The sequence below is a fragment of the Phoca vitulina genome, unplaced genomic scaffold (genome assembly GCF_004348235.1).
Source record: "Phoca vitulina isolate PV1807 unplaced genomic scaffold, GSC_HSeal_1.0 scaffold1, whole genome shotgun sequence".
Taxonomy (NCBI): Eukaryota; Metazoa; Chordata; class Mammalia; order Carnivora; family Phocidae; genus Phoca; species Phoca vitulina.
In genome coordinates this window covers 810,397-836,773 of record NW_022589704.1, presented here as the reverse complement: position 1 = coordinate 836,773, position 26,377 = coordinate 810,397, and the positions used below count along the sequence as shown (strand labels likewise).

The window sequence follows — 26,377 nt, the reverse complement described above, 5'->3', positions numbered from 1 at the left end:
GGAGCCAAATGGTAGCCCTGACCCTCAGCACCCCTGGAAAGAGACCTCCCTGGTGTGCATGTCACAGCCCCCCTGGTGATGAGTTAGGTATCTAACCCTGAGAAAAAAGAACACATTTCTCAGTATGTCACACAGAGCAAGGGATGGCGCAGAAGAACAGGAAGAATTATAGCGTGGGAAGAGGTTCTGAAAGCAGGGTATGCCTTGCCCGGGCCTTGCGAAGCCCCCAGCTGACAAGGAAAGGGAAACACGCTGCTGCTGGATTAGAGTCCCCCTGGCACAGAACTAATGTGTCTGAAAGTTTGAGCACAGCAAGTATAATATAGAAAGTTTTAAGAATCGTAGCAACTAAGAACGTGTGCAGGTTAATTTGTGGTTTCCTTGTCCCCCCTCCGCCCCAACACATACGCACCTACAGATAGCAAGTTCCATCGTAGATTTGCCATCCTGCACTAGGGGCCTTGTCGGCTCTTGTTAATGTACGTTGTCGGTGGGACTGATTATTTACTGGATCTGCAGTCCTCTCAGAGAGACAGATGGCTTTCCAGTGTGAATGGTCATGCCCCAGAGCCGCTTGCTCGAGGGCTCGAGTGCAGTCACAGTCACCTTTGGGACTGTCGCTCTCCTGAGCGTGCTGCCTACCCCGCAGGGTGCCTCTGAGCTGGGCTGTCTGCAGAGGACACGCAGCCACGGCGGAAGCGCAGACGCGGCAGTGGGGCAGAGTCCTGTCCTGCTGTGAGGCGGGCGCTGCGCTTGTGGGCGCGAGTGTCCTGGTCCCTAAAGTGGGGCACTGTGCGCGCAACTTTCTGTGAATTTGAGGCTGTCTCAAAACAAAAAAGAAGTGTATCGTTTAAGGTTATTGGGCTTTAACTATGACTCTTGAAACATGAGTAGCCTCAAGATTCATGAAATTAGAAAGAGACATTGTTCCTCAAGAATTTGAGAGGCCCTGAGGGAAAAGATGATTTCAAATACGTTATCCTGAAACAAATAAAATAAGATACATAATCCTGGCTACAGCAGTCTTGAGACTGCAGACGAATAAAGCGTGGTTTAAGACACAACAAACCGCTCAGGATAAACTGGTGGCTCAGCATTGGCCTCCCTGGGGTCACTCACCAGCATCTTTGTTCTTCAAAACTCAGAATGAAACTTCCTTACCTGGCTTTATATTTGCCTTTAATAGCTTAAGATATGTGGAAAAATAAGATACAAAATCCTGTTTATTTGAGGGATATATGCTTTTACTACAGATTTAGAATAATTTTTTTCTACTTTTAATTCATGCATTTGCATGTACGAATGCTTGTAGTTTTCTTTATTTGAAGAATACTGTTACTGTCTCATTTCAGCTGAAATAGGAGATTACGATGAAACCCTGGACCGAGAGCACCTCAAAGCCAATGAGTACCTGCCCAGTCAGGAGCATTCTCTTGAAAAGATTCTAGAATTCCACCGGAAGCACACGTGAGTCCATCAGAGCTGACCACTGGCCCCCTGTCACCACATATGACGAACTAGTGTGTTTATGTAACGGAAGCCGCCGCTGAGGCTTCTGCAACACTGACCGGAGTCACAACTGCGCACTCCCTGGGGGCACAGTCCCGCTGCTGGGGGGAGGCTAGAAGGGAGGTCCGTGCCCTGACAGGAGTGACCAGAGGGCAGGGCATCGGGGCAGCTGTGTGGGAGCGTTCTTAGCTAAGCAGTGTGCGAGACGTCTGTGGGCTGTCCTACAAGGTGGGGTCGAGCTGGCGGATGCCAGCACTGCAGACCTACTGGCAGCCCTGTTCTGTGAGCGACTTCATTTGGGTTTCTCCAGGACTCAATGCCGGTGTGCTTTTTTGGGGTGAAGAGAGGTGCAGGAAGGGGCCGTGAGGAGGGAGGGCCAGGGCCGAGGGCCTGGGGAGGGAGGTGGTGGTGATCTTGAACGCACCAAAGGGAAAGTGGACAGGACAGGGGCCTGATGGCTTGGACTCGCCCTTGAGAAGGGGCCTGTTGATGTGCGAGTTCATTTTGGTCTGATAACCCTCATGAGGAAAGCTCCACTGGGATCCCTCTCAGCTTTTCATCAAAGGTTTGGGTGCCAGCGATCTCTCTGTCCCTACTGTCCATACTGGGGGAGGGGGTAGCTTGAGCAGCACAGACCAAGACTCTCACCCTGGAGGACTTGACATTCGCCCTGCGAGACTGCGTGCTTCTCCGGCGTTTTGCCGCTCACAGGTACTTAGGGAGCGCCTTTTGTGTGCCCGGCATGGGGGCAGTTGGCTACACCAGTGTATGTAGCGTCGTGGTGTGTGGGCTACAGGACAGAGTCTCCTCCGATGAGAGAAGAAGGGTGAGTGGCTGGGCTGCTCGGGCAGGCAGGCATCTTTGAGGAATTAGCCACATGGGGTTGGTGAGGGGCGTTCAGGCAGAGGCAGCAGCCTGGGAGGGTGGGAGGTGGGTCAGGGGAGCCCAGCCTGCCACCCACAGCTCCACCTGAAATTCTGGTTTAAGCAGTGGGGCGAGTAACCGTTCCTGCTGCTGACAGGAGGCTGCGTGTGACCCTACTGTCACGGCAAGACCAAGTGAGGGCACCAGCCTGGTCGTGGGTGTCATGGTTTGGGGCACCTCTTAGTGTCAGAGTTCAGCACATGGGGGCAAAGGAGCAAGGGGCCATCTCCCAGTGCCAGCCTGAGTCCCGTGCCCGTCCCACAGGAGATGACGACCTGTTCGGGATTTGTGCCTGGAGTGGGGGTGGGGCACTGCACTGGCACCAGCAGGTAGATGGTCTGGGATGCAGGCAGAGTGTCATCAGCATGTGAGCAAACAGGCTGTGCGTGCAGGTCTCCTAGGGAGGAGAGGGTAGAGACAGATGGAGAAGAGAGTAAAGACTGGCCGTGGGAGGGTGAGTGAGAAGGGGGCACCACCAGAGGCCATGAGAACAGGGACAGTGAGCGAGCAGGAAGAGAGCCTCGGACACCAAGGGACAGTGTGTCAGGAAAGGGCACAGCGCCTCGGGCTGAGGGTCCGCACCAGGCCTGGCGAGTCTGGATGCAGGCGTGTCTGTGAGGTGAGGCTCAGGGTGAAGGCCAGGCTCACACTGGAAGCGAGGTGAGGGAATGGTGCAGGTCTGTGAGCAGTCACTCTGAGCGCCACCTGGGAGCGAACAAAGATGCCCCAGTGAGGGCGCCTGTGCACGTGTGTGCGTGTGCCTGTGCTTGCATGTCCATGTGCTTGCATGCATGTGCTCATGTGCCCACACGGAGTGTATATGTGCGCATGTTAGGTGTGTGTCTTAAGGTGGCTGCTTTAAAAACTCATGAAAGGGGCGCCTGGGTGGCTCAGCTGGTTAAGCCTTCGGCTAAGGTCACGATCCCAGAGTCCTGGGATCGAGTCCCGCATCGGGCTCCTTGCTCTGCGGGGAGCCTGCTTCTCCCTCTGCCTGCCGCTCCCCCTGCTTGTGCGTGCTCTCTTCCTCTCTCTCTGATTGATTGATTGATAAATATATATATAAAACTCGTGAAAGTCAGAGGAGAAATCGGGTGATGTGCTTCACAGAGGACTAAACCTGGGCTCTTCCCACAGCAGTGCCTCCATCCCTGAGCTCAGCTGTTGCTCTCTGGGCTCTCATGGTTCTTTTTTTTTTTTTCCCCTAAAGATTTTTATTTTTAAGTGATCTCTACACCCAATGTGGGGCTCAAACTCACAACCGCGAGATCAAGAGTCACATGCTCCATCGACGGAGCCGGCCGGTTGGCTCTCATGGTTCTCATGTGCTGACTTTATCTTCCATAGTCATCGGATACTTCTTGTACTTCTTTTCTGTACATCATTTTTTATGGTGGGTTTTTTTTTTTTAAGATTTTATTTATTTAGGGGCGCCTGGGTGGCTCAGTCGTTAGGCGTCTGCCTTCGGCTCAGGTCATGATCCCAGAATTCTGGGATCGAGCCCCGCATCGGGCTCCCTGCTCCGCGGGAGGCCTGCTTCTCCTTCTCCCACTCCCCCTGCTTGTGTTCCCTCTCTCACTATCTCTCTCTCTGTCAAATAAATAAAATCTTTAAAAAAAAAAAAAAAAAAAAAAAGATTTTATTTATTTATTTGAGAGGGAGAGCACTAGAAAGTGAGAGCTAGCAGGAGTGGGAGCGGCAGAGGGAGAGCAGGCTCCCCACTGAGCAGGGAGCCCAATGTGGGGCTCGATCCCAGGACCCTGGGATCAGGACCTGAGCTGAAGGCAGACGCTTCACCGACTGAGCCACCCAGGTGCCCCTAACCAAGATAAATTTCTTACCTAGTGTATAGTATCTTCTTGGGCCCACTGGAAACACACTTCAGTAATCACTGAATAAGATATTGAAGGAATGGTTTTTTACTTTTATCACAGTTCTTTTGGACCTTTGAGATTGAAGGAAAAGATTTGAAAGCTGCTCTCTTAGTCCTTTGTGGCTGCTGTAACCGGCACCCCAGGCTGGGCGGCTTGTAGCCCACAGGCCTTGGTTTCTCACAGTTCTGGAGGCACTGGTGGATTCGGCGTGCGGGGGACCTGCTTCCTGTTTCATAGATGGCATCTCTTGCTCTGTCCTCTCAGGGCGGAAAGGGCTGGGGGCTCCCTGGAGCCTCTGCTTTGAAGGCACTAATATTCATTAGTCCTCTACACAGCCCTCTCCCAAAGACCCCCTCCAAATACCATCACACTGGGGGTTTGGCTGCAGCCTAGGAATTTTGGAGGACACAGACATTCACCCTGTAACATTCCACCCCCCACAATTCATGTTCTCCTCACATGCACAATATATTCATTCCATCCCAACAGCCTGAACGTTCCCACTGCTCCAGCACCGACTCCAAAACCCTCCCAAGCCCACAGCCTCTCCTGAATCTCATCTTGATGAGGTCTGGCTGGGATTCCAGCTATGGTTCTGCTTGAGGCCAAGTCTCGTCCAGCTGTGAGCCTCTGAAAACAGAATACTATGCTGGGCGACAGCATAGGATTGGCACTCCCCTCCAAAGGGAGAAATTGGAACAAAGGGAAGGATAACAGGTCTCAGACAAGCCTAAAACCTAGCAGGGCAAATGACGTTAGACCTTAAGGCTCAGAAATAATCCTCTTTGGCTCAGTGCTCTGCCCTCCAGGCAGCCTTGGCCTTGGAAACCCCGTAGAGGCCTTGGGGCCCCCAACCCCCTCCACCTTCCACTCCGGCCTGTGATGGGAGGGGCAGCCCTGACCTGAATGCCTTTGGGGTCCTTCTCCCACTGCCTGATTTCTGTCCATACTGATCTCCTCAGCCATTTAGCCACACCCTGAGTGTCCTCATTTTCTGCAGTATGCATAGGCTGAACATTTTCCTAATCTTAAAATTCTGTTTCCTCTTAGTTTCACACTTCCATCTCTCAGGCACTTCTCTCTTGCGCTTTCCTATCAGCAGTCAGAGGAACCCAGCCGCACCTTCCCGACTTGGCTTAGAGATCTCTTCAGCCAAGAATCCAGTCCCGTTGTTGGCAAGTTCTGCCCTCCACAAAACACTTTAGGACATAAATATAATTCAGCCAAATTCTGTGCTACTTTACAAAAAGGATCACCTATCTCCCATTTCCTGTTGTTTTGTTTTTTTTTTAAAGATTTGTATTTATTTGAGCAAGTGAGAGAGAGAGCATGAGAGGGGGGAGGGTCAGAGGGAGAAGCAGACTCTCCGCTGAGCAGGGAGCCTGATGCGGGGCTCCATCCCAGGACCCCGGGATCATGACCTGAGCCGAAGGTAGACGCTTAATCGACTGAGCCACCCAGGCGCCCCTTATCTCCTGTTTCCAATAACGTATTCCTCACTTCTTCTGAGACCGCACCAGAATAGCCTTTACCATCCTCATATCTACCCAGTTCTGTTCACAAAGGCTTAGAGCTTTTCTGAGAAGAAAGGCTTTCTCCACTCTTTTCCTTCTGAGTCCTCACCAGACTCTCCCTTAGCCTCCCTGATTCTAGCTACACCTCAGAACTCCCCCAGCCTCTGCCTGGCACCCCGCTCCGAAGCTGCAGCAGTGGTCACTGGAAGCGTTAAGAATGAGCAAATCTTGAGGCGCCTGGCTGGCTCAGTCAATAGAGCATGCAACTCTTAAACTCAGGGTCATAAGTTCAAGCCCCACATAGGACATGGAGCCTACTAAAAATTTAAAAAAAAAAAAAAAAAAGTAATAAGCAAATCTTCCCCATTAGGACACCTTAGAAAATGGTTGTCACACGGTGTTTCTCTTTTCTTTTTTTTTTTTTTTTTTTTAAGATTTTATTTATTTATTTGCCAGAGAGAGACACAGCGAGAGAGGGAACACAAGCAGGGGGAGTGGGAGAGGGAGAAGCAGGCTTTCCCGCTGAGCAGGGAGCCCGATGCGGGGCTCGATCCCAGGACCCTGGGATCATGACCTGAGCCGAAGGCAGACGCTTAACGACTGAGCCACCCAGGCGCCCCACACGGTGTTTCTCTTGATGATGATTTATTAAATATAAGCTGATAGTCGAGTGTCCATATCAAACTCCCAAGAATGGAAATTTTAGTCCAAGAATAGAAACCATGGGAATGGCATAACCCAGACAGTTGTGTTGTTCCTTAAAGATCCAAAAGCTCAGGGGACCCTGGGTGGTACATTCGGTTAAGCATTGGACTCTTGGTATTGGCTCGGGCAGTGATCTCAGCGCTTGCTCAGCCGGGAGCCTGCTTAAGATTCTCTCTCCCTCTGCTCCTCCCCACTGCCCGCTCGCGCTCTCTCTCAGATAAAAAATCTTAAAAAAAAAAAAGATCCGAAAGCTCAGTCAGGCATTTGGAAGTAAGAGGAAGGGTTGTTGATGGAGAGCCCCACGTGTAAGGCTCAGGCCTTGAGTGGGGGTGCTCTGACTAGGACCCTCTCCCCTTGGCCCCGCTGTGCCCTGTCTGAGCAGTACCCTCCTGGAGGCTGGTCCGTGTGACATGGGTCATGGGCTCTTCCCTGGGAGCATGACGGGACTGTGAACTTGAGAAATTTCTTGTCACTCAGTTTCATAATTTTATCCTTAAAAAAGTATATTCTAATGGTTAGAATTGTATATTATAAAAGTTTTTTTTTTATTAAAGTATTGAAATGAGTTGAAGGAGATACTGATGTTATCTTTGGTGTTTCCTGCATTTAATATTTGTCTCTGTGTGTAATGTTTGCATGTGACTGTGTCAGTATTTAGGACGAAGTATAAGGCTGAGCATCTAGTGAATACAAAGAAAACATTCTGCCCATCAGGAAATGGATTATAGGATAAAAGGAAGCAGACAATTTCTTTGGTCTGTGTGTGCGGTATGCTGCATTTCTAGTGGGTAAATAAACTTACAGTGAGCAGTCTACTCTGAAACAAAGCCCCTTATGTTGGTTTGTTTTATTGTGTTTTGTTTTCCTAATCAATTTTGTTGTATGTTTTGGCTTTTTGAGAAATGAAGTTGTTTTCAGTGCTGTGATCATGCCGTCCTTTATTATAGGGGCCAGACGCCTGCCGAGTCGGATTTCCAGGTGCTTGAAATTGCCCGAAAGTTGGAAATGTATGGCCTCAGATTTCACAGAGCTTCTGACAGGGAGGGGGCCAGAATTAACCTGGCTGTCTCCCACATGGGTGTCCTCGTGTTCCAGGTAGGGAGGGCGGGGGTGTGCTATGACTTGGTGGGGCTTGATTTTACACGTGCTGGTAAATTTTTGTTGTCATGCATAAGGTCTTGGACTTGGAGGAGGAACCTTGCATATCTTCTGGTCCCACCTCTCACTCCGTGGAGTGGAACAGTTGTTTCCTTGTCTCTGTCCTCACTGTCGCAGAGCCCTCTGCCCTGCCCCTGCCCTGGGCGCCTGGTCACATGCTACCTCTGATGTTGACCCGAAGGTCATCCCCATAGAACCTTCAGGGAAACACTGGCTCCTCTCTGTGGAGCTGTCTCCCTGCCTCGGGCGTGGACCTGCGGCAGGTCTGGACGAGTTGCACTGTGAGGTGTCTGTGGTCCTCATTTCAGGACATAGAAATAGAACAGACTGAAACTATCAGAGGCTGTTGCGCATGATAACCATCAGTACGATCTTCGGGTATCTTTGTGTTGGTTGTGTGTGGAGAGGCCGACGGTTCCATAAAGGGCCACTAAGTTCTGCCTGCAGTGAAGCGTGTGTGTGCTGGGGTTTGTGGTATGGAGGCGTCTGAAAGCAGCTGCTAGAGTGCAGGCCCTCCGTGGCCTGGAGATGCCGGAAGGGCTCCCACGCCCTCTTACCCAGGCTCAGTGTCCCACTTGCTGCTGCGATCCCCCTCTAGGGAGCCCTCTGGTCTGGCCTTTGCAAAGCTGTGGGCCTCCAGTTGCACATAGACATCCTGCAAAGGCCTGCTCAGCGCTGACCGCCGTGGGAGGGTGCGTCCTGGGAGTCCAGGGGCTGCATCAGCGGCTCCTTCCTCTGTGGGCTCTTCTTAACCTACGGTCACCTAAGACGGCTCAGCTGATCCAGGCCCCCATAGCCAAGCCACACTTGTTCTCTTTTTCTCTCCCTTTCTTTTTTTAACCTAGCCATCAAATTTTCAATTTCCTATTGGGGGAAAAAAATCTTATTTTGTAAACAGTGTTAATTGTGTTCTATCGTACACTGACTGACAGGTGGAGACCGTGCCAGGCACACTGAGGTGATGGACCCAGGGCCTCCCACACCTTCTCGCTCACATGATAGTTCTTGTATCGTGCAGAGACGAAAATCACACATCCATCCCAATCGAGCTGGGGTAATTTTTCCAGAAAAGGATAAATTTGTAACTGGAAGAAGTTAAAAGCAGGGATTAGAGACTTCAAATTAAACACATCAGATGGTATTTTTATTCCCTCAAACCCCCAACAGAATGACAATGAAGGATTTTTTTTTTTTTTTTTAAGTTTAAACTAGTAAGAACAAGGACTAGATAAGGAAACCACAGAAGGTGAGTGTCAGCGACGTTTTGGAAGTTGGGAGATGGGCAGATGAGTGGGAACAGTGCAGAGTAGGAAAGGCTGAAATCCCACAGTCTGCAGTGGGAGAGGAGTGGGGGGTCAGGCTGCGGTCTGGCGGCCCGGGGCAGGCTGGGGCCGGCCGCCTGATGTCTCCGCGGGAGGAGGAGGTACAGCAGCGGACCTGCAGCCCCTCCCGTGCTGGGAGAGGGCAGGGGTCTTCCTCTCCAGGGTATGGCTCAGATGGCAGGGATTTAAGGGGAAGCCTGTAATCTCAGTGTTGTGGCGGGCCCTCCCCGTCTCTGCTCCCTTGGAATGGTGGCCAAGCTGACATCTTAGAGACAGGGGACTGTGATGTCCAGAAAATCCGCGTGGACTTACGGGAGCCCTGCAGGTGTTGACACTGGGACACCGCATAGTAATGGGCCTGGGTCCTTACCCCAGCCCACAAAGAGCCTCCAGCCAGCATTTTAGAGCCTTCTGTTTTAAAGACTTTTATTCGGAAATAGTTTCAAACTTACAGAAAAGCTGTAAGAATTAGAACAGCACATAGAGCCCCCATGTGCCCTAACCCCAGATTTCACCCGTTCCAGCATTTTACACATTTGCTTTGTGTTTGCACTTCCCCCTGGCATGCTTCCTCACCCCCACTCTGTGTACATGCACAACCACACGTGAACACACGTGCACACACATGCACAAGTCTTCTGACGCATTTGAGAATGGGTTGCAGACTCCAGAATCCTTGACCACTGAAGGCATACATTTGTAAGAATAGAACAGTGCCTTACCATTATCAGTGAAGCAGCTGATGTGCTGGTCATCTTCCAGTCTTATCAGCCAGCCAGCTGATGTCCTCATGGCTGTTATCCCTGCAGGACAGGGCCCAGGCTAGGACCAGACACGGTGTTTAGCCATCGTGTCTGCTGTGTCCTTGAAACTAGAGCATTTCTTTTTTCTTCATCTTTTAGGACATTGACAGTGTTGAAGAACACAGTCCTTTTTATTTTTAATAGGACATTCTCCATTTGTGGTTTGTCTGCTCTTGTCCTGGGATTAGGTTCAGGGGACACATTCCCAGCTGGACCACTACCCAGGTGCTGTCACGTCCTTGACAGGGAGTCACGACTGAGACACCATCCAGCCTCACTGGTGGTGTGAATCTTGATTCCTGCTTTGTAGTTCTTAATTACTAGTCTTGGTTAATAGTTACTAGCTTTAGTTATTACTGGTTATTATAGTTACTAGTTTTTAAACCTGTAAGCAGTCCATGGAGAGACACCTTTAAGACCATGTAGTTATCCTGTCCCTCTCCAGATCACCCCTAGATTTCACACCCAGTGACCAGATGGTCACAGACTCTTACAGTCCTAGGACCTCACTTTTAAACTCAGGCAGATAACCAGGGATCACCAGAAATTTGAGGAAATCCTCTCTCTTCAAGGACAGATATCAAATTAGTGTTCAGAGGAAACAGCCTGTGCCAGGAATGGAATGGAGAAATAAACCCTATAGACTCCTCAGAGAAGACGCTGTCTTCTATCTGTCCCATGGACAAGATAAAGAAAAATCGCTTTACACTGTGTCATGCTCATGAGGAGTAGGAATCAGACATGTAAAATTTTTGTCTTATAATTTTAAATTTTAGCCTTATTTATAATAGTAAAATACTGGTAATTGATCATCAGGAGGCTGGTTCATCCATATTATGGAATATCAGGCAACTGCACAAAGAATGTGGAGGCTTTCTGTGTTGTGATACGTTGGACATTCAGATGCACTGTTGTGTGGATTCAAGTGTGTGTAGTTTGCTCCTACTTGTGGGGAAAAGAGGGAAAATGACACACTCTTTACACCTTTCAAAATAAACAGGTGGCATTGACAGCCAGTGGGAAGGGAGGGCAGCCGCAGGCTTTGGGAGCGGGTGAGAGGGGGCTTTTCCCTGCAGACTCATCCTGGTGAGGTTTTGAACCTTGTTGACACGTCACTGCCTTGCGTTTTCCGGAAAGCCTCACAGAAAGCCTGCATCTCGGAGACACGAGCAGTCCCCAGTCACAGAGACACACGGAGGACAGGAGTGTTTGCGGATCTGTGGTGTTGCGGAAATGTGGTAGCAGAAAGGACCGTGCTGCAGAGTGAGGCTGTCTGGAACATGAAGTTGAGGAAGTCTCCACAGAGCAGATAGAGGACTCACGATATAGGAGGAAAGTGACCATTCAGCGAACAGCACAGAAGGCCCACCAGCACCAGGAGGCCCAGAGGCCACAGCCCAGAGCAGCAGAAGAAACCGTTACCGAAATCACGTGAGAAATGTGTCCAGAACTCAAGGCACGAGTGTCCATATTGGAAGTGCCTACACGTTCCTAGTGTAGCTGATGAGTAAAGATCACCGCAGGACACACCAGCATGAAATGTCAGAATGGGGGAGAGGACCAGAGAGCTCCCAGGAGGAGAGGGAAGGAAATGGTATCTGGCTTGTCAGGGGCAACATTGGAAGCTATGAGAAATAGGGCAGGCAGTGGTGCAGAACGTGAAAGAAAATCATTTCCCACCCAGGATCCTGTGCCCTGTTCAACATGACTTCTGTGCAGAGGAAATAAAAGCATTTTCCAGATACACAGTTTTTCAAAGGTTTGACTGCTGAGCACCTTTTAAAGCACACGACCAGAGGAGAGAGCATACCAGCGGCAGACGGGCCACACGTTGGAGGCCTGGCCCAGGGAGCACCCATCAGCATGCGAGCAGCATGGAGGGAATTGTCTCCTGGATCAGACCCCACTGAAGAGTGTTAAACTCTGCAGGGATGGGGCACCCCGGTGGCTCAGTCGGTTGAGCATCTGACTCTTGGTTTCAGCTCAGGTCCTGATCTCAGGGTTGTGAGATCGAGCGCCCATCAGGCTCTGCGATCAATGCAGAATCTGCTTAGGGTTCTCTCTCTCCTCCCTCTGCCCCATTTGTGCTCTCTTGCTCTCTAAATAAATAATCTAAAAAAAGAAAAATTCTGCAGGGAGAGTTTGGGCTGAATTAGTGGTAAGAACACAAAATTGAGTAAATGGAAAGAGGCACTTAGTCTCTCAGGGAGAATTGAAAGTAAAGGAGCAAAATAGTTATGATTTACCATGGCTCAACCTGTGAGAAGCACTCACATGATGAATAATATAAAAACCAAATTTAAAATTCGGCCACCGCGGAGGGGGTGTGGGAGCGCTCAGGAGGCCGGGTCTCCAGCAGGAGCCAGAGCTGCTGAAGGGAGTGCCGTCCCAGCAAGAGGGCCCAGAATGGCTGGGTTTTGTCTCAAGCCTTCCTAGACATTTATAATTAATGCCATGGATTATTGGATAAAAATTAAAATGAAAGCAGTAGCTCTGAGTGTTTACAGCCAGCTGCTCAATTTTAAAAGTTGAAAAGTCAGAGTCTGTCAAGGTGAGGCAGAGTTCATGAACACTCCAGTTGTGATCGGGTTTTGTTTCTTCTTTTGACTTATGACAGTGGTTGAAACCCTGGAATATAACTTTTTTTTTTATTTTGGCTACAAGGAAGTGGAAGGGTGAGCAGGCTGGCAGCACCAGTGTGTGAGACCTCTCTCAGCTGGTCCGTGTCTGTCTGGGGGGTACACACTGTCTCTGCCTTGCTCACAGCCCCAGCCCAGGCACATAAACCATGTCTGGAGTTAAAAATGGCGCCGGGGGGGGTGGCGGACGTGGTGGGGGGGACGCGGGAGGGAGGCTTCTGTTTTCTTTCTTTCTTTTTTTTTTTTTAAAGATTTTATTTACTTTTTTTGTTTGTTTGTTTTTTTAATTTTTTTATTGTTATGTTAATCCCCATACATTACATCATTAATTTTAGATATAGTGTTCCATGATTCCTTGTTTGTGCATAACACCCAGTGCTCCATGCAGAACGTGCCCTCCCCAATACCCATCACCAGGCTAACCCATCCTCCCACCCCCCTCCCCTCTAGAACCCTCAGTTTGTTTTTCAGAGTCCATCGTCTCTCATGGTTCTTCTCCCCCTCCGATTTCCCCCCCTTCATTCTTCCCCTCCTGCTACATTCTTCTTCTTCTTTTTTTCTTTCTTAACATATATTGCATTATTTGTTTCAGAGGTACAGATCTGAGATACAACAGTCTTGCACAGTTCACAGCGCTTACCAGAGCACATACCCTTCCCAGTGACCATCACCCAGTCACCCCATCCCTCCCCCCCCCCCCCCCACTCCAGCAACCCTCATTTTGTTTCCTGAGATTAAGAATTCCTCATATCAGTGAGGTCATATGATACATGTCTTTCTCTGTTTGACTTATTTTGCTCAGCATAATACCCTCCAGTTCCATCCACGTCATTGCAAATGGCAAGATCTCATTCCTTTTGATGGCTGCATAATATTCCATTGTATATATATACCACCTCTTCTTTATCCATTCATCTGTCGATGGACATCTTGGCTCTTTCCACACTTTGGCTATTGTGGACATTGCTGCTATAAACATCAGGGTGCACGTACCCTTTCGGATCCCTACTTTTGTATCTTTGGGGTAAATACCCAGGAGTGCAATTGCTGGATCATATGGTAGCTCTATTTTCAACTTTTTGAGGAACCTCCATACTGTTTTCCAGAGTGGCTGCACCAGCTTGCATTCCCACCAACAGTGTAGGAGGGTTCCCCTTTCTCTGCATCCCCGCCAACATCTGTCATTTCCTGACTTGTTAATTTTAGCCATTCTGACTGGTGTGAGGTGGTATCTCATTGAGGTTTTGATTTGGATTTCCCTGATGCCGAGCGATATTGAACACTTTTTCATGTGTCTGTTGGCCATTTGGATGTCTTCTTTGGAAAAATGTCTGTTCATGTCTTCTGCCCATTTCTTGATTGGATTCTTTGTTCTTTTGGTATTGAGTTTGATAAGTTCTTTATAGATTTTGGATACTAGCCCTTTATCTGATATGTCATTTGCAAATATCTTCTCCCATTCTGTCAGTTGTCTTTTGGTTTTGTTGACTGTTTCCTTTGCTTTGCAAAAGCTTTTTATCTTGATGAAGTCCCAATAGTTCATTTTTGCCCTTGCTTCCCTTGCCTTTGGCGATGTTTCTAGGAAGAAGTTGCTGCAGCTGAGGTCGAAGAGGTCGCTGCCTGTGTTCTCCTTTAGGATTTTGATGGACTCCTGTCTCACATTGAGGTCTTTCAACCATTTGGAGTCTATTTTTGTGTGTGGTGTAAGGAAATGGTCCAGTTTCATTCTTCTGCATGTGGCTGTCCAATTTTCCCAACACCATTTGTTGAAGAGACTGTCTTTTTTCCATTGGACATTCTTTCCTGCTTTGTCAAAGATTAGTTGACCATACAGTAGAGGGTCCATTTCTGGGCTCTCTATTCTGTTCCATTGATCTATGTGCCTGTTTTTGTGCCTGTACCATACTGTCTTGATGATGACAGCTTTGTAGTAGAGCTTGAAGTCCGGAATTGTGATGCCGCCAGCTTTGCTTTTCTTTTTCAACATTCCTTTGGCTTTGTGGGGTCTTTTCTGGTTCCATACAAATTTTAGGATTATTTGTTCCATTTCTTTGAAAAAAGTGGATGGTATTTTGATGGGCATTGCATTGAATGTGTAGATTGCTCTAGGTAGCATTGACATCTTCACAATATTTGTTCTTCCAATCCATGAGCATGGAACGTTTTTCCATTTCTTTGTGTCTTCCTCAATTTCTTTCATGAGTATTTTATAGTTTTCTGAGTACAGATCCTTTGCCTCTTTGGTTAGATTTATTCCTAGGTATCTTATGGTTTTGGGTGCAATTGTAAATGGGATCGACTCCTTAATTTCTCTTTCTTCTGACTTGTTGTTGGTGAATAGGAATGCCACTGACTTCTGTGCATTGATTTTATATCCTGCCACTTGACTGAATTCCTGTATGAGTTCTAGCAGTTTTGGGGTAGAGTCTTTGGGATTTTCCACATAAAGTATCATATCATCTGCAAAGAGTGAGAGTTTGACTTCTTCTTTGCCGATTTGGATGCCTTTGATTTCTTTTTGTTGTCTGATTGCTGTGGCTAGGACTTCCAATACTATGTTGAATAGCAGTGGTGATAGTGGACATCCCTGCCGCATTCCTGACCTTAGGGGGAAAGCTCTCAGTTTTTCCCCATTGAGAATGATATTCGCTGTAGGTTTTTCATAGATGGCTTTTATGATATTGAGGTATGTACCCTCAATGCCTATACTCTGAAGAGTTTTGATCAAGAAAGGATGCTGTACTTTGTCAAATGCTTTTTCTGCATCTATTGAGAGGATCATATGATTCTTGTTCTTTCTTTTGTTAATGTATTGTATCACGTTGATTGATTTGCGGATGTTGAACCAACCTTGCAGCCCAGGGATAAATCCCACTTGGTCGTGGTGAATAATCCTTTTAATGTACTGTTGGATCCTATTGGCTAGTATTTTGGTGAGAATTTTTGCATCCATGTTCATCAGGGATATTGGTCTGTAATTCTCCTTTTTGATGGGGTCTTTGTCTGGTTTTGGGATCAAGGTAATGCTGGCCTCATAAAATGAGTTTGGAAGTTTTCCTTCCATTTCTATTTTTTGGAACAGTTTCAGAAGAATAGGTATTAATTCTTCTTGAAATGTTTGGCAGAATTCCCCTGGGAAGCCATCTGGCCCTGGGCTTTTGTTTGTTGGGAGATTTTTGATGACTGCTTCAATTTCCTTAGTGGTTATAGGTCTCTTCAGGTTTTCTATTTCTTCCTGGTTCAGTTTTGGTAGTTGATACATCTCTAGGAATACATCCATTTCTTCCAGGTTATCTAATTTGCTGGCATAGAGTTGCTCATAATATGTTCTTATAATTGTTTGTATTTCTTTGGTGTTGGTTGTGATTTCTCCTCTTTCATTCATGATTTTGTTGATTTGGGTCATTTCTCTTTTCTTTTTGATAAGTCTGGCCAGGGGTTTATCAATCTTGTTAATTCTTTCAAAGAACCAGCTCCTAGTTTTGTTGATCTGTTCTACTGTTCTTTTGGTTTCTATTTCATTGATTTCTGCTCTGATCTTTATTATTTCTCTTCTCCTGCTGGGTTTAGGCTTTATTTGCTGTTCTTTCTCCAGCTCCTTTAGGTGTAGGGTTAGGTTGTGTACTTGAGACCTTTCTTGTTTCTTGAGAAAGGCTTGTATTGCTATATACTTTTCCTCTTAGGACTGCCTTTGCTGTATCCCAAAGATTTTGAATAGTTGTGTTTTCATTTTCATTGGTTTCCATGAATTTTTTTAATTCTTCTTTAATTTCCTGGTTGACCCATTCATTCTTCAGTAGGATGCTCTTCAGCCTCCATGTATTTGAGTTCTTTCCGACTTTCCTCTTGTGATTGAGTTCTAGTTTCAAAGCATTGTGGTCTGAAAATATGCAGGGAATGATCCCAGAGTTTTGGTACCGGCTGAGACCTGATTTATGACCTAGGATGTGATCTATTCTGGAGAATGTTCCATGGGCACTAGAGAAGAATGTGTATTCCGTTGGCTTTGGGATGGAATGTTCTGAATATATCTGTGAAGTCCATTTGGTCCAGTGTGTCATTTAAAGTCTTTATTTCCTTGTTGATCTTTTGCTTAGACGATCTGTCCATTTCAGTGAGGGGGGTGTTAAAGTCCCCCACTATTATTGTATTGTTGTCGATGTGTTTCTTTGCTTTTATTATTAATTGCCTTATATAATTGGCTGCTCGCATGTTAGGGGCATAGATATTTACAATTGTTAGATCTTCTTGTTGGATAGACCCTTTAAGTAGGATATAGTGTCCTTCCTCATCTCTTATTACAGTCTTTGGTTTAAAATCTAATTTGTCTGATATAAGGATTGCCACCCCAGCTTTCTTTTGGTGTCCATTAGCATGGTAAATGGTTTTCCACCCCCTCACTTTAAATCTGGGGGTGTCTTTGGTTCTAAAATGAGTCTCTTGCAGACAGCATATCGATGGGTCTTGTTTTTTAATCCAATCTGATACCCTGTGTCTTTTGATTGGGGCATTTAGCCCATTTACATTCAGGGTAACTATTGAAAGATAGGAATTTAGTGCCATTGTATTGCCTGTAAAGTGACTGTTACTGTATATTGTTTGTGTTCCTTTCTGGTCTATGTTGCTTTTAGGCTCTCTCTTTGCTTAGAGGACCCCTTTCAAGATTTCTTGTAGGGCTGGTTTCGTGTTTGCAAATTCCTTTAGTTTTTGTTTGTCCTGGAAGCTTTTTATCTCTCCTTCAATTTTCAATGACAGCCTAGCTGGATATAGTATTCTTGGCTGCATATTTTTCTCATTTAGTGCTCTGAATATGTCCTGCCAGTCCTTTCTGGCCTGCCAGGTCTCTGTGGATAAGTCTGTTGCCAATCTAATGTTTCTACCATTGTAGGGTACATATCTCTTCTCCCGAGCTGCTTTCAGGGTTTTCTCTTTGTCCCTGAGACTCGTAAGTTTTACTATTAGATGTCGGGGTGTTGACCTATTTTTATTGATTTTGAGAGGGGTTCTCTGTGCTTCCTGGATTTTGATGCCTGTTTCCTTCCCCAAATTAGGGAAGTTCTCTGCTATAATTTGCTCCATTATACCTTCTGCCCCTCTCTCTCTTTCTTCTTCTTCTGGGATCCCAATTATTCTAATGTTGTTTCGTCTTATGGTATCGTTTATCTCTCGAATTCTGCCCTCGTGATCCAGTAGTTGTTTATCTCTCTTTTTCTCAGCTTCTTTATTTTCCATCATTTGGTCTTCTATCTCACTGATTCTCTCTTCTGCCTCATTTATCCTAGCAGTTAGCGCCCCCGTATTTGATTGCACCTCATTAATAGCCTTTTTGATTTCGACTTGGTTAGATTTTAGTTCTTTTACTTCTCCAGAAAGGGTTTCTCTAATAACTTCCATGTTTTTTTCAAGCCCAGCTAGTATCTTTAAAGTGATGATTCTGAACTCTAGATCTGACATCGTACTAATGTCCATATTGAGTAGGTCCCTGGCAGTCGGTACTACCTCTTGTTCTTTTTGTTGAGGTGATTTTTTCCATCTTGTCATTTTGTGCAGAGGAGAATAGATTAATGAGAGAACAAAATGCTAGCAGGATAACAACGTCCCCAGAAAATATACTCTAAACAAATCAGAAAAGACCTGAAGCAGTGGGAAAAGAAAGGGAAAGAGAGAAAAAAGAAAAAGAAAGAAAAAAAGAAAAAAGAAAAAGATAAAGATAAAGATAAAAACAAAAACAGAACAAAACAAAACAAAACAAAAACAGAATGTGATCAAATATGATCAGGCTGGTTTATAGATCAGTGCCACACACTAGATTTTGGATGTATTTTGGTCTGTTAAAAGAAAGTGCCTCCCAAAATTTTAAAGAAAGAAAAGCTTATATATGTACAAAAATAAGGGTTGATATGATGAAGGGATGGAATATGACTGTAAAGATGGAAATTATACACGAAAAACAAACTGAGGGTTCTAGAGGGGAAGGGGGTGGGAGGATGGGTTAGCCTGGTGATGGGTATTGGGGAGGGCACGTTCTGAATGGAGCACTGGGTGTTATGCACAAACAATGAATCATGGAACACTATATCTAAAACTAATGATGTAATGTATGGGGATTAACATAACAATAAAAAATTTTTAAAAAAAGATGGAAATTATACAAAATTTTATAAAAGGAATTGATAAGTTGTTTGAAAAAAGAAAGAAGAGGATTTAAAAAAAAAAGAAAGAAAGAAAAAAGGGAGAGAATGTGATCAGGCAGGGGAGTACACTAGAGATTTAGAGTATATTTTGATCTGTTAGAAGAAACTATCTCAAAATTTTAAAGAGAGAACAACTTATATATATATGCCAAAAATACAGGTAACTACTATGAAGGGATAGAATATGACTCTAAAAATGAAAAATAAAAATGTTTTTTTAAAAAAGGGATTGATAAGATGTTGGTTGAAAAAGGGAAAAAGAAAAACTCAAAAAAAAAAAGACAGTTAAAAAAATTGACTTTGAAAGCCTAAAGAATCATGGTAAAAAAGCCACGGATTCTCTGTGCAGTATTCCCCTAGCGCTGGAGTTCTGCCGTTCTCATTGATCGGTAAACCTGGTCTTGGCTGGCTGTTCTCGCTGATCTTCTGTGGGAGGGGCCTGTTGCCGTGGTTCCCAAATGTCTTTGCCGGAGGCGGAATTGCCCCGCCCTTGCCGGTCCGGGCTAAGTCATCTGCTCGGGTTTGCTCTCCGGAGCTTTTGTTCCCTGCAAGCTTTCCGTACAGCTTTGGAGGCGGAGAGTGAAAATGGCGGCCTCCCAGTCTCCGCCCCGGAGGAGCCGAGAACTCGGGGTCCCGCTCCTCAGTGCGCCCCCAGAGAAAAGCAGTCAGTCACTCCCGTCTCCCCAATCTCTGGCCGCACTCTGCGCTCACCCGGCCTGTGACCATGCGTCTCTATCTCTGGCCCCCGACCTCGGGTGGAGTCTCCAAACCCAGCAGATCCCCGCGGTGCGCTCCCGCGCCGCTCCTCCCGGGGGAAGAAGGTGAGTCTCCCCGGATCTGCCGCTTGTTGGGTCCCTGCTGGAGGAGCAGTGGCCCGACTGTGCCGCGGATCACGGTCTATGACAACCCCGAGCTGAGAGCCCGCGCCTGGGCTCCGTCTCTGCAGCCGGCTTCCCCGCTCCGATACCTGGGAGCTCTGCCGCACTCAGGCACCCCCGGTCTTTCTGTGACCCCGAGGGTCCTGAGACCACACTGTCCCGCGAGGGTTCCACCCCCCGCTTAGCCACCAGAGTGATGTCCCTCAGCGGAGCGGACTTCTAAAAGTTCCGATTTTGTGCTCCGCGGCTCTATCACTTGCCAGAAGCGGCCGACGGAGGCCCCTCCCCTGCCATCTATCCTCCCAAATATCGCCTCGGATTCACTTCTCTGCGCGTCCTACCTTCCAGAAAGTGGTCGCTTTTCTGTTCAGAGAGTTGTTGCTATTCTTTTCCTCGATCTCCTGTTGAGTTTGTAGGTGTTCAGAATGGTTTGATCCCTATCCAGCTGAATTTCTGAGAGGAGACGAAATCCAGGTCTCCTACTCCTCCGCCATCTTGCTCTGCCCCCCCCAGATTTTATTTACTTTTTGACAGAGAGAGACACAGCGAGAGAGGGAACACAAGCAGGGGGAGTGGGAGAGGGAGAAGCAGGCTTCCCGCGGAGCAGGGAGCCCGATGCGGGGCTCGATCCCAGGACCCTGGGATCATGACCTGAGCTGAAGGCAGACGCTTAACGACTGAGCCACCCAGGCACCCCACTTCTGTTTTCTTTTGTTGATGTTACGTATTTGGGTTATTTTTATTTTGTTTGCTTTTTTTGAGAACATAGTTGAAAATTTAAGCAGAAATTAGAGTAATTAGTGGTTTGGGCAGTATTTGGAAATCTGGGATGCTTCAGTTCTCATGGAGACCCGAACATTCCTATCAGGGCTTTCAGGACACCTCTTAACTTGGGAATTGTTTTCCTGGAGATGTAAATCACAGACGATAAACTTTACCACTTTCCAGTACACATTCATGTATTCTTAATGTGTTTACAAAATCATGCAGCCATCACTCTATGTAATCCAGAGTGATTTTAATCACCCACTTCCTGCCCTGACTGCCACTGAGCCACGCCCTGCCTCTGGCTCTCCTCCTTCCGGGCTCCACACCTAAACCGGGTCCACACGCCTGGCTTCTTCCCTTGTTTTCAGAACAGGTCCATGTGGTGGCGTGCGTCAAGTCCCATCCCCTTTTAAGGTTGAAGGTTTTTGGAGTTTCTGAAGGGAAACTTCATTCCCTACCTTCCTGCCCCCATCTCAGGTTTGCAGAGAAAATGATCACGATGGTCAAGAGTAGAGGGGAGAATACCAGGAAGGTGTCTCAAAACATTGAATTTTTATTCTGAAACAATTCAAAGCTTACAGAAAAGTTACAGGAACAGTACAAAGAGGGGCGTCTGGGTGGCTCAGTTGGTTAAGCGTCTGCCTTCGGCTCAGGTCATGATCCCAGGGTCCTGGGGTCGAGCCCCACATCGGGCTCCCTGCTCAGCGGGAAGCCTGCTTCTCCCTCTGCCTCTGCCTCTGCCATTCCCCCTGCTCATGCTCTCTCTCTGTCAAATAAATAAAATCTTTAAAAAAAAAAAAAAAAAGGAACAGTACAAAGAATTTCTTCACCTGAGACCTCCATCCAGATTTCACCAGTTGCCCTAATCTTGTTTGTTGCAAGAGATCTAAGGTCAGGCGCCATGCGCGGTCATCTGCTCTTTCCAGTTTGGAACATTCTTCCTTCTTTCCCTGATTCTCGTGATTACAGGCCATTCTGTGGAATGACCATGATATGGGCTTGTTGAACACTTGCTGATGATCAGACCCTAGGCTAAGCTTCTTGGGTAAGTCACAGAAGTGACGATGTTCCTGGTACGGCTTCGGGGTGGCCCTTGGGTAAGTCACAGAAGTGACGGTGTTCCTGGTACAGCTTCGGGGTGGCCCTTGGGTAAGTCACAGAAGTGACGGTGTTCCTGGTACGGCTTCGGGGTGGCCCTTGGGTAAGTCACAGAAGTGTGACAGTGTTCCTGGTACGGCTTCGGGGTGGCCCATGGCGCCAACTGTCGCTGGTGGGGTCAGCACTGAGCACTTGGTCAGACGGCGCTGACAGGCTGCTGTACTGCAAAGGTTCTTCTTGTCCTTGGTGACTAATAAGCCGTTTGTGGAGAGAGTTTGAGGCCACATACATGTCTGCACCTCACCCACTCACCTGGTTGGATTACTCTGAGGGCTGCCACATGGTGACTTTTTTGATGCCATTTGTTGTGCTCCTGGAAGGGTTTTCTCTGCATTTGCTTACTTCATACCACTGTGGACTTGTGGATTTGTATTACACTCGCATCACAGTTTGAATTCTAACAGTTCAGGTTATACTCTGACGCCTGATAATCTGCTGTCACTATTTATTTTGGTCTGTGAATTGTCCCATGTTGGCCCTTGGACATCCCTCCAAGCAGGCGCTTGTGTCTCCTGGGCTCGTACCATCCCGCTGAGCACTCATTTACTTTCTTAGACAAGATATTCCAGGGTCAGTTTGTGCTTGGCCCACTTCACCCCGAAGACTGAAGAGCCCTGGTCTTCCAGTGGAGCATCAGATCTAGAAGCCAAAACCGCATGCACTCAGCGTGCCCATTGCTGCTCCAAGAGTCAGGAGCTCGTGCTACCAGCTGCCACTCCAGGGCATTGCCCCACGGCCCGGCCCAGCATTCCCCACCCCCGCAGCGGGAATCCCGGCTCTGCTCCCGCCCCTGCCTGGCCACCACTGTCGCTCCTCCTGACCACCCTCTTACAGGGGTGGGCTTCAAGGAGTGTTCAATATTGGCCTTGATAAAAAGTAATTTGTAAGAAAACCTTATCAAAGAAATCAAGTTACTGTCCTAAAACAAGTACATTCCTATGTTTAATTGTTGACATTTTAATTCAGAGTCATTCCAGATACAATTATAAAATGTCAAGTGCATTGCTGTGCTATCTGGCAAGGTTGTAATTTAAACATTCTCTATTTCATGAAAAGTTGTGTGTGTGTGTCTGGATTACAAATGTGTCTGAGTGTCCATCTCTTGAATTTCAGGGCACCACCAAAATTAACACTTTCAACTGGTCCAGGGTCCGAAAACTCAGCTTCAAGAGGAAAAGGTTTCTCATCAAACTGCACGCAGAGGTCCGTGTAAGTGTGATTTCAAGCACTTTCTGAATTACAAGAAAATTTATTCTCCTAGAATATTGACTTGTTAATATTTTATGAATAATGCACACATCATGCACACAAGAATTTAAGGATGGGATTTGGAATTGGGGTGTGGAAGGGCTTTGGGTAATCTGCCCTGTAGGTCTTGCTCCTGAGCGTGGGTCAGCATCCCTGAGGGGCTGCTTACACCACTCATCGCTGGGCCAGATTTCAGATTCAGCAGGTCTGAGGTGAAAGAGAGAAGCTCACAGGGGCTGCTGAGAACAATCAGTTGATTACAGCGTCTTTGTTCTCTAGGTTAGGAGGCTGAGACATGAGGTATTTAACTGTGATCTGAAGCCCTACAGCAGATTAGCGTTAGAGCTTCTGTCCAGAGTAAGGGACATTCCCAGTATGTATTCAGAAATTGACCTTTTGCTAACTTTAATTGGAGAAGCCTTGATTTTCAGATTTCCTTTTGAGATTGTCAGTCAATAAAATAATAATTACATGGGAATTTACTGAAATGGGTGAAGATGGGAAAAAGTACATGTCTATACAGTCTGATAGGAAAAATCCAATACTTGAAGCGATTCGAAGGTGTCCAAGTTGGTACATTTCCAGTGCACAGAGGAGGTTAGGAACTGAGAGTAGATCAGCCACGCCGCTGCGGGAGGAGGCTGACGGGGCTGTCTCGGCGCAGACACACCATGAGTGGTGGGCCCTAAGCTTCTGAAAGGCACTCAGTCAGCCAGAGCTTTGGTCAAACAGCAGATGCACGTGCTGCGTGCGCATTTACTTTCTGCAGAAGCACAAAAGGTGGCTTGTTTCTTGTTCAAATATCTGTTGTAGGAATGAAAGGAAAGTCTAAGGAATACGAAAAACATACACAAAATGCAGGTAAAGGGCTGCTTTTTTCTCTGAGTACCAGAACTGTTTCCGGGGCGGTTCTGACAAGCGTGGGAACGAGGGGGATCACTGCTCTGGCACACGGGGGCTCAGAGCCCTGACGACACCTGCCCATGGCAGAGTTGCAGCTTGCGTCCCTCAGCACTTAGATTTCAAAGACTGAATATAGGAGTCCAGGTAGGATGGTCTTTCTGAAAGGTAATTTGGTAGGATGTCACAAGGCTCACAAGTGTGCATTGTTGGGGCACCTGGCTGGCTCTGTCGGTGGAAGCGTGTGACTCTTGATTCTAGGGTCATGAGTTCCAGCCCGATGATTAGTGCAGAAATTACTTAAAATAAATAAATACCATTTTTTTCATGTGCATTATTTTAAGCTCACTGTAACATTTCTAAGAATTTGTCCTGAGGAATAACTAAGAGAGAGAACGCAGTAGTTGCTTGAAGATGACATATGTGAGCCTTTAAAATCATGTGTCCTGGACATCCAGAACACCCCCAGAACCCCACAGGAGAATGATTGGGCAACGGCATGTAAATAGTTGGCTGACAGAGAAGATGCCCTGGTTTGCCTTGTGGGATGTGTCCCAAGGGTGCACTTGGAAACGTTAGCAGTTGTGTAATCGTGGGTGACTGCATTCTTCTGATAATTTCTAGTGAATATGTGTACACCACTTTTCTTCTCTTAAATGTAAATGGCACCAGAAGTCTTTATAGATAATTTTCAGAAAAAAATATTTTCCTGATTTTTAACATTGGAATAAATAGCCTGTTATCTGAATGCTTCCTAAATGTTCTTGAATTAGTTACTTTTGAAACTTCATGTTTTGTTTCTAGGGACCTTACCAGGATACGCTGGAGTTCTTGTTGGGCAGTAGAGATGAATGCAAGAACTTCTGGAAGATCTGTGTGGAGTATCACACCTTCTTTAGACTCTTTGATCAACCTAAGGCCAAAGCTAAAGCCGTCTTCTTCAGCAGGGGCTCGTCCTTCAGATACAGGTGGGGCAGCACCACGCACCCACCCGGTGGGCTCTGGCAGCTTCGTAGGACTGAGATGTCGCTGTCAAATGTGTCAGAGAATTACATGCAGCGAGGCAAGCTGGCAGAAGCATATCAAGTAAAACAATGGGAAAAATAGCTTTGATAGAAACTGTAGAGTATCAGGTATGCTTCCTACGAAGCATAGCTGTAAAACGTATGTGTGAACTTAGAGGATTGGCAAGTGTTACTTTGCCTCTGTGGAAGATTAAGGCTGTGAATTGCTGTTGGCTCTTTTCTTTAAAATCTGAACCTTTATTCACAGTGGAAGAACTCAGAAACAGCTGGTGGATTATGTCAGAGACAGTGGGGTGAAGAGAGTTCCGTACGAAAGGTAAGCACAATGGTCTTTATGCTGTGAAGTATGTGCTCTTAAAATCAATATTCCCATGTTTTAACCTTTATTTAAACAGACATACATACATAAACATGTATTTTGACACCTGAGTCAAATTATCTTTTAAAGATAACGGGTGAACATCTTGATGGAGGTGATGTGCACAGCCTCAGGTCCTGCTGTTGGGGCTCTACTCTGTGTAGTTCATCTCACATAGAAGGTTTTCATGTAGCATGGTAACTTCTGAATCTGAAAATTCATCTAGTTTTTTTTTGCGTGTGGAATTTTTCCTCAGCGCAGGAGATAATTTTACCTCTTCTACAACATCTGTTTTTTGAGTTTTTGCTTTCTGTCACCTGCCTGCTTCTAGCTAGACGTCTGTGGCATGTTAGCAGACCTGAGCCCCATTCTTCCCCAGGGCACGGCTGCCCTCGGCACAGGTACCAGGAGAGGTGGGCATGGTGGCTCACACCTTGTTCTCTGTTTGCAGAAGACACAGCAAGACTCGGATGTCTATTCGTGCTCTGACTGCAGACTTGCCAAGGCAGGTTAGTCCTTCTGGTTGAAATACACATGATGTTAATCACCTGCACTCCTTCAGAGGATACTCTGGCATTGCTGTAACAGGAGTCTTAGAGTCGGTCCTGCTGTTTTTGTGGAGATTCCAATCCTGGGGCTGTTTGCAGAAGAGGAGTCCTAAGAAAGGAGAAAGCTTTGTGCATTGAGGCGTGCGTTACGGTGTTTTTGTAATGCTTGAAATCCAGAACACCACCAGCTGTGCTGGGCGACTCACTAGCACAGTACTGGGTGTGCCCATTTGATGAGGAGTGCTCGAGAACCACTAACGGTCTCGTTTTAGGAAAACAGTGTGTGGCTAGGGACACTCGAGAATGGGTTAGCAAGTGAAACTAGCAGGTTGCAAAGCAGCCTGTGTAATAAGGTCTCATTCTGAGCTGAAGTGACAAACAGATGCCCAGAGAGGACAAGCTAGAGGCATGAACCTCAGTGTCACGTGTCCTCTCTGAGTGACAGGGCTCCAGGCAATTTTATTTTCTCTTTGTACTTTTTGTTTTCTGCAGTGGGCTCACACTGCTTTTTGTTTCCAGGAAAACAACTGAATGAATATTACCTTTATAAAAGTTAGAAACAGTGTAAAATGCCAGCTTAGGGAACTAGTTTACTTCATTAAGCTATATTCATAGAGTGAGATTTTTTGCTAATACGTTAAGGGTAAAAAGCAGGAAACAAATTTATATCTGTGTTTGGCATGATTACAACCATGAAAGCAAGGGCACACGCGGGCGCATGCAAATACTTCACAGAAAAACGCTCGGCCCCAGCATCCAGAATGTGGAGGCAGTGGAAAGAGCCGGCGTGGCAGGCATGGGTGGTCCTCTGCCTCCATCTGCCCCTCTAGAAGCTTCCTGTTTTCAGGTTTGCAC

General features: G+C 46.8%; 1 protein-coding gene across 3 annotated transcripts in view; it reads left to right on the top strand.

Annotated features, from left to right (window-relative positions):
* FARP2 (FERM, ARH/RhoGEF and pleckstrin domain protein 2) overlaps positions 1-26,377 on the top strand; it is a 117,094-nt gene that overhangs the window by 54,031 nt on the left and 36,686 nt on the right. For 2 of the 3 annotated variants that reach the window (XM_032430274.1, XM_032430120.1), the window contains exons 7-12: positions 1,353-1,467; positions 7,471-7,618; positions 22,557-22,652; positions 24,396-24,559; positions 24,864-24,932; positions 25,426-25,483. In XM_032430274.1, coding sequence (XP_032286165.1) covers positions 1,353-1,467; positions 7,471-7,618; positions 22,557-22,652; positions 24,396-24,559; positions 24,864-24,932; positions 25,426-25,483 — 650 coding nt within the window. The remainder of the gene's footprint in view (positions 1-1,352; positions 1,468-7,470; positions 7,619-22,556; positions 22,653-24,395; positions 24,560-24,863; positions 24,933-25,425; positions 25,484-26,377) is intronic. The other variant, XM_032430204.1, reaches the window with a different exon arrangement.